This window comes from Gadus macrocephalus, chromosome 7, assembly GCF_031168955.1.
Source record: "Gadus macrocephalus chromosome 7, ASM3116895v1".
Classification (NCBI taxonomy): Eukaryota; Metazoa; Chordata; class Actinopteri; order Gadiformes; family Gadidae; genus Gadus; species Gadus macrocephalus.
The window spans coordinates 14,968,172-14,977,625 of NC_082388.1; the positions used below are offsets into that span (position 1 = coordinate 14,968,172).

Consider the following 9,454-nt stretch of genomic DNA (forward strand, 5'->3'; position numbering starts at 1 on the left):
GAAAAATATGAATGGGTGTCAATGGAGAGAAAATAATTATTTTCTGGTCCCGGTCTTTATATGCCCTGGATTACACATATGTTGTTTGTGGATTTAAAGGATAATTTTTCATGCAAAGAGTTCGACCGTTTATTGTGCAATTGTTCAGATAAAGGCTGTAGAGAAAACACAACGAGAAAGACTACACGGCTCGTATGTAACGTCACGCTCCCTGCGACTGGCGTGGAGAAGACCGACAATCTTCCCATCGGCATAACTGAAACTCTGCACGTGCCCCGAGTTATAATGGTTTTCACCTCTTTCGATGCTTTTATCCTCCCCTTGGAAAAAGCGGTGAAGTGGGGCAGAGAGATCGCTATCTCTGTGTCGAGTTCCAAGGGCGGGTGTGGTCGTGACGTATATCATATGCGTCGAGAGCAGCGAAGAGCTGTAGTTCACAAAGCGGCCTCACATAAAACCTAAAATTATCAAACTTCTTCACGAACATTTTTAGTTTTCTTTGCATGAAAAATTATCATTTAAATCCACAAACAACATATGTGTAATCCGGGGCATATAAAGACTGGGACCAGAAAATAATTATTTTCTCTCCATTGACACCCATTCTTATTTTTCGATCTCATAGGTCCCATGAGCCCTACCGGAAGGGGCGTGACTTCGCCACTCTATTGACCTCTAATATTGACATGATATAAAAGCAACGAGAATATTAAGTTGTGGTTCCTAACCAAAAAATAATCAAGAGCCATGTTATTGGTACTGTTTCTTTTTTAATTAAATGATCCCTGACTTCATCGCTGGATCCTTGGGAGGCTTTTCTTCTTCTGTGATCCCAAAAAGTTTGTTTTTCTTGAAACATCTTTTGGAAAATAAAATAAATACAAGCACATCATTTTTCATAGTTCATTATTGGAAAAAGTTATCATAATTAAACCTAAATAAATGTTAAAGGTCCCACATTATACCATAGGTGTGAGTGTGATTAGCCATTACAAGCCAATTTGAAAATCTGCCTCTTGCGACATCACAAGTGGGCGTGTCCACCTAGATGTATGATGATACATGATGATGCTGGAAAGATCAGTCTACCAGCCTACCCAGTGGACTGTAGCAAATGGTTCTCATCTATCCGACATACATCTAGTTTTGGTGTCAGAAGAAGCAGATTTTAAAGCGGCTTGTGGCTAATCGAACTAACACCTGGTGGTATAATATGGGACCTTTTTACTAAAGAGCCAAACATAAAACCTGGAAGTTCCCTGTCTTCATTTTCTCTCAATCCTCGTCTGTCCTATCAGATCTTCCCAACTTCTTCTCTCTCATGCCTTCCTACTCTGACACCCTTCTTTCTACATTTTCCTCTTCTCTGAAGTCTCTCTTTCACACAATTTCCTTCCTTTCCTCACAAATCATCATCAACACCTCTTTGACAACTGGTTGTTTTCCGTTAAACACTCTTAAAGCAGCGTGGGTAAACCCTCTTTAAAACCCTCTCAACCCTGCTGATGTAAGGAATTACCGAACTGTCTCTTCTAACATTTATGTCAATGCCACAAGGAAGAAGAAGCAACATAATTTGGCCATCATCCAATAAAAAAAATGTGATTGCGAATGGAAGTAGAAGGCTCACCCGGGGAACTCTAGCATGTGAGGGATGCTGTCTGGCAGAGGCTTTCCAAAGGTCTCTGGGATCAGGAGGCTGATCATCGCCGCTAGTACTGTGAAGGTCCCCACCATGATGTAGGGTAGGGCCACGGAGTAGCTCCCTGTAGCATCAAACCAAGAGAGGGGGCAAGGAAATCAAAGTGTAATGCACTGGAACCAAAGGGATATGGGACCCTGTTGTTTACTTTCATTCTAAATACAGGAAGGGTGGCTACTGGGAAGGAAATAGTTTGCGTATTTCCTGCAACGATAAATTAAAAGAATGGTGTAATAATGTAATAAAGTAATAACGTAAAGTAACTATGGGTATGGTTAATGAATAACAAACTTAGTACTGATATTTGAGGAGCTTCATAGCAGATTAACTAAATTCAGAAAATCGACTGACTTAATCCAATTACAATTCATTATCTTTCACAAAGTGATACTAATCAAGTCTTAAGCTACCTAGGATATAATAATAACAATAAAGTGATAATCATTTATTGATCAATTATAATATCGGGTGGGGAATAGTGAAGAAGAGCATGATCATCAGATGATCAGTGCATCATACTTAGGGAGAGAAGGTACGGAGCCGAGATGCATCCTATGCGGGATGCCATGGAGCAGGCCCCTATGGCTGTGTTCCTCAGGACGGTCGGGTAGAGCTCCGCCGTGTAGGCAAAGATGAGGGCAAAGCCCAGCGTCATCCCAAATTTACCAGTCATCTCAAATGCTATTGCCACGAAGTTCATGTCTAAAGACAGAGCATACAATATACCAGCCAGCGGCTGGCTTAGTGAATCACACCACTTCAAAGTCAACATGTTGTAATATAATATTGTTTGGGATAATGAATGTAATAACCAAGCGTATTACAGTTTATTGAGACAATCATTGAGTGATGTTGCTTAGCATGCAAATTAATGCATACCCAAACACACATATGTGCGCATGGGTTCCCCTTGTTTATTTTCTATAACGTTTTACACAATTTCCATGTTTTGAAAACAATACTACTTAAAAAAGCTTTGTTATTGCTCGCAATTCGTAAATAAAATGCAAAGAACTAACATCTTAGGTTCTGTTCAATGGTATTTGTCATGGTCGTACCTGATGGTATGAGTGGTATGCATAGAATCATCACTCCTCCGAGGAACAGAGACATGGAGAGACAGAGTCTTCTGGGCAAGTAACGGAACAGCCCCCACGACAGAGCGTAGGCCGGGATCTCTAGCGCGGCCGACAGGAAGCAGTTCAGGAAGATACTGCCGTGGAGGTTTGATGTGTTCAGAGACAGGACGAAGTAGGTGATGGATAGGTCAATCCTAAAGACATTGAGATGAGAAGCAAAGTGTGTTGGTATGACTCAGTACCGTTGCATGTACTGTACATTGACGCATGAATTAGAAAATGTAAAAAAGATAGGTTAAGCTAGCACTTTCTGTGGTTGCAGGAGTTTAACAGTACATAATATTGTGTACTTGCTTCCATGTTTCCACACACAACTAAAATAAAAAAAGGATGCCATACTGGACAAATTTGAGAGCTCCCCTTTCTCTCGAATACAACAAGAAAGTGTTGTGAGTCAGTAATTAGCTAAAATCAATCCTGAACAGCGAGCACTAAAAGTAAAATACAAGCTTTGACGTGCTATTTTCCTTTTCCAAGTGTGTGTGAGTGAAAATGGCATAGACATGCAGTGGTACAAGTATGCAAATGTGTGTGTGTGTGTGTGTGTGTGTGTGTGTGTGTGTGTGTGTGTGTGTGTGTGTGTGTGTGTGTGTGTGTGTGTGTGTGTGTGTGTGTGTGAGTGTGTGTATGTGTGTGTGTGTGTGTGTGTGTGTGTGTGTGTGTGTGTGTGTGTGTGTGTGTGTGTGTGTGTGTGTGTGTGTGTGTGTGTGTGTGTGTGTGTGTATTTTTGTGTGCAGGCATATGTGGCTGTGGGTGCGTTTGTCTGTGTGCAAGCATGTTTTTGTTGTGTATGTTGTTGAGTGTGCAGAACTGAGGGCCCCAGTGGGACAGCAGGAACTCACCACACCAGCCACAGTGTGAGAGTGGTCCAGCGGATGTTCCTGGTACTAAGCAAATCCCACATGTGGACTGATGCTTCTTTTGTGTGTTCTGGGCTGAACTGCTTTGTGAAGGCAAAGAGTAAAAGTCACAATGAATTAAACAATACTCTATTCTTTGTATTATCCTGCCAATAGTACAAATGTGCATCAACGCCTGCAATTGTAACTTGAATTGATGGGTAATAGGGGAGGTGTTGGAATTGGCTGCATATTTTAGGAATTATGCAAATTAAATCTGTGTTTTTACCAACCTAACACAATTGCAATTGTAACAGTCACAATTAGTTGAGTTGATAGGTGATAGTGGATGTTTTTCATAGTAGTTCAGCTCTAGTTCATATGTATTTACCTACTTAATTACGGTTGCAATTACCCAATAATATATTATAATTTACCATATTTTTACCTGGTTAAGTACCTAATTAGGGGACTTTAAAAAGAACTAAGATAACATCATACTATACACACCAGGTGTTAGTCACACTTAATCTTGAGTTACACACACCAAAATCACATAAAACACACAGAAACATAGTTTTCAATATAAGTATGGTGCCTTTTTCATGACCATTTTTCCTCAGTAGGGGTTCCTCAGCAGTCTATCTGCTCTGCTGTCAGGGTTTTAGGGTTTCACATTCTGATGTTCTCATTATGAAAGCAATAGTGAGCCCACCTAAGCTTGGATCTGACACGTGCACCAGAGCTGAAGGTGTTTGCCACGGTGAGCGATGTCCCCCGAAAGACCTGTTAAACATTCTCCAAGCTCTCACCTCTGCACCATCAAAGACGACCAGTGGAGCTTGCATTTTATTCTTCTTGGCAGCTTGTCTTATTATGTCTTCCGCCTCTTCCACTCTCCCCTGAGAGAGTAGCCATCTTGGAGACTCAGGAATGAACCTGACAGACAGAGTGGGAAGGTCAGGCAGTTTAGACCATTTCAATGAATTGGTCTGTCAATGAGTCAAATCAATCAAGGTGACAGTGGCAAACAGTAGTACATTAGCACTCACCACCAAAATAGTGCAAAAAGTACAGTTGGTGCATGGAAAGTGAGAAGAAGCATCCTCCAGTCTCTGATATAGTATGCCAACAGAGGAAGCAGCATGTAGCCAAAACCAAAGAAAAAACAGGAACCCGCTGTGGAGAAGACTGTTCTTACAACTGGGTTGAAGAGCTCCATCCCTTATAACCAAAAAAGAAGGAAAACAGAAGACTGTTGTTATTACCATTGTTAATGTAGCTATAGATTATCTTTTTGATTGATTGATCAATAATATTTACAGTGGAAAATGCAGTAGGGCCGAAATCGTTTATTGGCCTGTGGCATGTGCCACCGCGACCACTGAAATACCATGGTATGGTATGTCAGTGGTCACGGTGGCACTTGCCACAGGCCAATAAACGATCTTGGCGTCTCTCAGAAAATGACCATCATTTGAGCTACTCGCGCCTAAAGTTTTGAGTTTGGTTGACTTTCAGCTAACCAAAGAAATACAGTATCCGTTATAAACGGACACAGCAAACGTAAATAAAATACTTGCATTTGTACTTATAACAGCGAGGCAAAAAAGTTTGGTCTTTTAACTTGGCTAAAGCATCTAAATTATTAATGAATCATTTATTACGCTCATAATACATTTTCTTTTGACCGGTTCTATCATGTAATGCGACTACAGCTAGGCTACATGCTGTGTGCATGCAGGTGCGGCCCCTCTTTGGATCACCCTGTTGTGATTGACCATGCTCGTAAGAGGGGGACTGGATAAAAATAACTCATGTAACATGTGAGAAAAGCAAAGGTGTGTTCAAAAATGAACTACTAGACATACCAAACGGACGGTCAGGGTATGTTAATGAACGTATACCTATCACAAATGCAGACACGTAATTTGAGGTGGCTCCCATCCCAACTAGAAAGAACAGGGCACAGAATAGAGCCCATGAAGGACTTAAGACCTGGCATAAAGAGAACACTGTGTGGATAGCGAGGGCAGAGAACATCACTATTTTCCTTCCAAACCTGCAAAACAAAAGCAAAAGCATCCACTGTTGAGGAAGGAATAGGCTAAAACATGTAAATTGTCAACCCAGTCTCGTTATTATTATGCATTTTAGGAAAATGGTCAAATGCGTAATAATGCTATGATACTGTGGATAAATGTTCCTAATTAGTATAGAAGATGGTTCTTTTTTCTACGCTGGTCTGTTGTAGGTGTTCCTGGCCGGTGGTGCCTATTGTTAACGTGGCATGGTTGCTCAGTGTAGAAGTAAAGAGTAAGTTGGTTGTATTTATTTAATTAACAGTATTATTATTATATAATTATTATTATTTATCATTAAGAAATGCACGCCGAATACATCTTTTAAATGGTGTTCAAAAAAATAATAGTTAAAATTAAAGAGGCTAAAACAACCTGTCGGAGATTGGTCCAGAAATGCAGGAACCTAAAAAAACTCCGCAGAAGAAAATCGAGGAGGTCAGGGGCCCTTTCATTTGGTCCTCACAGACGAGGTCCCACTGAAAACACAAACAACACAGCTTATAACGTTTCACAGCGAAGGAAGCTGCAAATGTGCCGCATTTTACAATGAGGCCACACACACACACACACACACACACACACACACACACACACACACACACACACACACACACACACACACACACACACACACACACACACACACACACACACACACACACACACACACACACACACACACACACACACACACACACACACACACACACACACACACACACACACACACACACACCTCCGTCACAATAGTGGAATCATAATTGGTGCGGTCATATTCCCATCCGTCCAGACAAGCCTCCTGTTGCACATTGGACAAGTTGACGTCGATCCCTGGAATCAACCCGCTCTGGGAGAAACGGGTCAGGGCGTCCAGGTTGTATCTGGAGCATTTGCTGAGAGACCATTCTCCGACGTGTTCTTCCAGAGGAATGCTGTTGTTCATCCATACTGAGGTGAGGTTGGCGCTTGCGGGGATGAGACAGTGATGGGAAGGTGTGTCCCCGATAAACACTATGCACAGCGAAGTGAAGCCGTTTGGGAAGAACGTAAAGCACAGGAGAAAGAACACCAACTGCTGGTACGGTCCCCATTCTCCAAGAAATGCAACCGCGTCCTCATATGTAGGCATGTCTTTTGCACGCTCCCACGATGTGTGGGATCTTATCGGTCACACACTTTGGACCAAAAAGGGCTGGTGGCTTTATAGAGTGGAGGGAGTTACGCAATGTGGACACGAAGAATGACGCAAAGCGAGACGAGTCCACTAGACGTTAATGCAGAACGGAGCAGTCCCAGCTTGGAATGAGGCGCACGCCCATTCGTTCAATTCTATATAGCCTAACTTAATTTCCAATCTAAAAACGATGAAAGTGGTTAAACCGTTACAATTATTAAAGTGCTCATCTCAAACTTGACTTGGTCATAATACTGTCGCACCGACCACAAGTTCGCAACATTGACGCTCATGCAAATGCAAGGGCTTTCATCATTGGGCAATAGGCTCAATCGTCATTGTGTTACCTCAATCCGCAACAGATAGTGACTTACTTAACAAACATTTATTTGCATATAAAACTTCGAGAACAACTTTAAAACATCTTGGCCCTACCCTGTAAACCAGCTCAGGTTGTATTTACTATGGCGTCTAGCCCCCCTCCCGTTCAGGTGGAAACGCGTATGGGTCACACTTAAACAAATGAAAATCTGTTGAGATCAACGCTCATACTTGCCATTCAGAAAATAGGCACATTAGTGCATTCAGAAGTTCACATGCAGGTCAGAGAAAATTGTATAAACCGGACAGTCTCTGTTTATCTAGAAACCACAGGTTTTTCTTCTTTGTTTTATTCAATGACTAATACTACTACTACTACTACTACTACTACTAATAATAATAATAATACAACTTTATTTGTATAGCACCTTTCATTCACAGAATGAATGCAGCTCAAAGTGCTTTATATATTAAAAGATCAGGAACATTTGACACAATAGCCTACTAAAGTAAAAAATTTAAAGGCAAATTTAAAGAAAGAAGAATTACCCCCTAGAATGACCTGTCATTGTCATTATGTTCAAACATCTTTATGGACTTTGTCTCTATAACTCCTACTTCATAAACTATCACTGAAGAACATTGGCCAGAGTTTATAGGTACACCATCACACAAACATTACTTCCATTCTTTCCAACGTGTGGCTGACCCACACTCCCTTATACACTCTGTCAATGTGTAATAGAGTTGTGAGACTGGTGGGTGTAATGCAAATATAAATGGTAAGGGTAGCACCATCAATTGACTACTACAACTAAACAATGCCCAACCTTAGGGGTGTGATTTGTGGGAGGTGAGTTTCATTATTTTTTACACAGTGCAGAAAAATGGAATAATACATATGCACAAGGCAAAAACATTTTCAAGTATCATGAAAATATTTGTGGATCGAAATTTCTTAACAAAAGCTAGGTAACAATTTCCCCACAGAAAGTCTTGAACTGAATAAGAAATGCTGATGCTTCCACTTGCTGATCCTTTTCATCGCAAATGTTTTTTGTTTTTTAAAACTGCACTAACACATGAAGAAAACACTGATCAACTTCAGTTCATCCCAGATAAATATTAAATGAGAGAGAACGAGGGGATTACTTGAACTGGAAGACTGGAATCAGGAACCAGTGGCCTTTGTAAATAACTGCTAACACTGTGGGCATCTAGCTAACCTAGTTAAACATTACTGATTCAGATGAGTGCATTGCAAAAACACAAAAAATGTTGCACACACGCAAACCCTATCTCAATCATTTACTGCACTAATGCCAGTGGACAAAACCTTTTTAGAGATTTTTAGAGAGATTTTTATATATTTTTTTCAATTCTGGGCATTCTCCCCAAACCACTATTTGAACGTTCCACTCTGCTGTGAAAGCAGGTGGCGTTCTATTGGAGACGTCTGAGGGCCCTTTACCAGGCACCCAGACGTCATGACCAAAGGGCACCGGCGGCGCAGTGGGATTTTTTTTAAATCTCATAGTGCTCGAATTCCAGCTGAAACAGCAGGTTCACTGGCTCTTTAAGTTCATAGCATAAACCTTTGACACGTCTAATCAAGAACCTCAGTTCCCTCCATGATGATGGACACGTCGGCAGGGGCGGGGCCTTGGTGTGCTTCACTTCCACAGTTGACGGTCTTCAGGACATGCTCAGCAGTCCTATTGTCAGCAAGGAGGGTTTCCCTGCTGACATCCTGTCAAAACATTAATTGGTGTTCTGATGCAATATACTGTACACGTTTTCTTTCAAGTTACCGTATATGAAAGAGGCAATTCAAGGGGTTAAACTGGCCATTTAATTAAGTTTACTTTTACACAAATAAAGACTTCTTTTTTTTTAAGAATTTTATTCACTATTATTTCTTGGTTCAAGTATGACTTTAAGTAAGGCAGCTGAGCTTATAAAATACCTGCTTTTCGGAGTAGAAATTAGGTAGGCTTTGGGTTTAAAACCATCGATTCTACTGAAATTTGAATCAGAATTGAAAACGTATGGAGCAATTATGAAAAAACGGAATGAATTAATGCTATACAGTAAAAACTTCATACTGGCATTAGATACGCACCTTTAGATATATCCATCTACTATTGAAGAAAATACAAAATATCTTTAATATGGACACTAAAAAACATTAGAAA

The 9,454-nt window shown here is 40.8% G+C and overlaps 1 protein-coding gene across 2 annotated transcripts; it reads right to left on the minus strand.

Moving 5' to 3' along the window:
- Nucleotides 1-750: 750 nt before the first annotated feature.
- slc22a21 (solute carrier family 22 member 21) lies at nt 751-6,959 on the minus strand. Of its 2 annotated transcripts, none has more exons than XM_060056827.1 (10): nt 6,501-6,959; nt 6,137-6,240; nt 5,588-5,742; nt 4,733-4,904; nt 4,493-4,619; nt 3,684-3,781; nt 2,761-2,975; nt 2,222-2,404; nt 1,631-1,766; nt 751-859 (listed from the first exon to the last, which is right to left on the minus strand). In XM_060056827.1, the coding sequence occupies exons 1-10, from the start codon at nt 6,891-6,893 to the stop codon at nt 775-777; spliced, it is 1,668 nt and encodes a 555-aa protein (XP_059912810.1). In that variant the 5' UTR covers nt 6,894-6,959; the 3' UTR covers nt 751-774. The 2 variants fall into 2 exon arrangements, with proteins under 2 accessions (XP_059912810.1, XP_059912809.1); XM_060056826.1 differs by having other exon boundaries at nt 3,684-3,784; nt 6,501-6,958.
- Nucleotides 6,960-9,454: the final 2,495 nt, after the last annotated feature.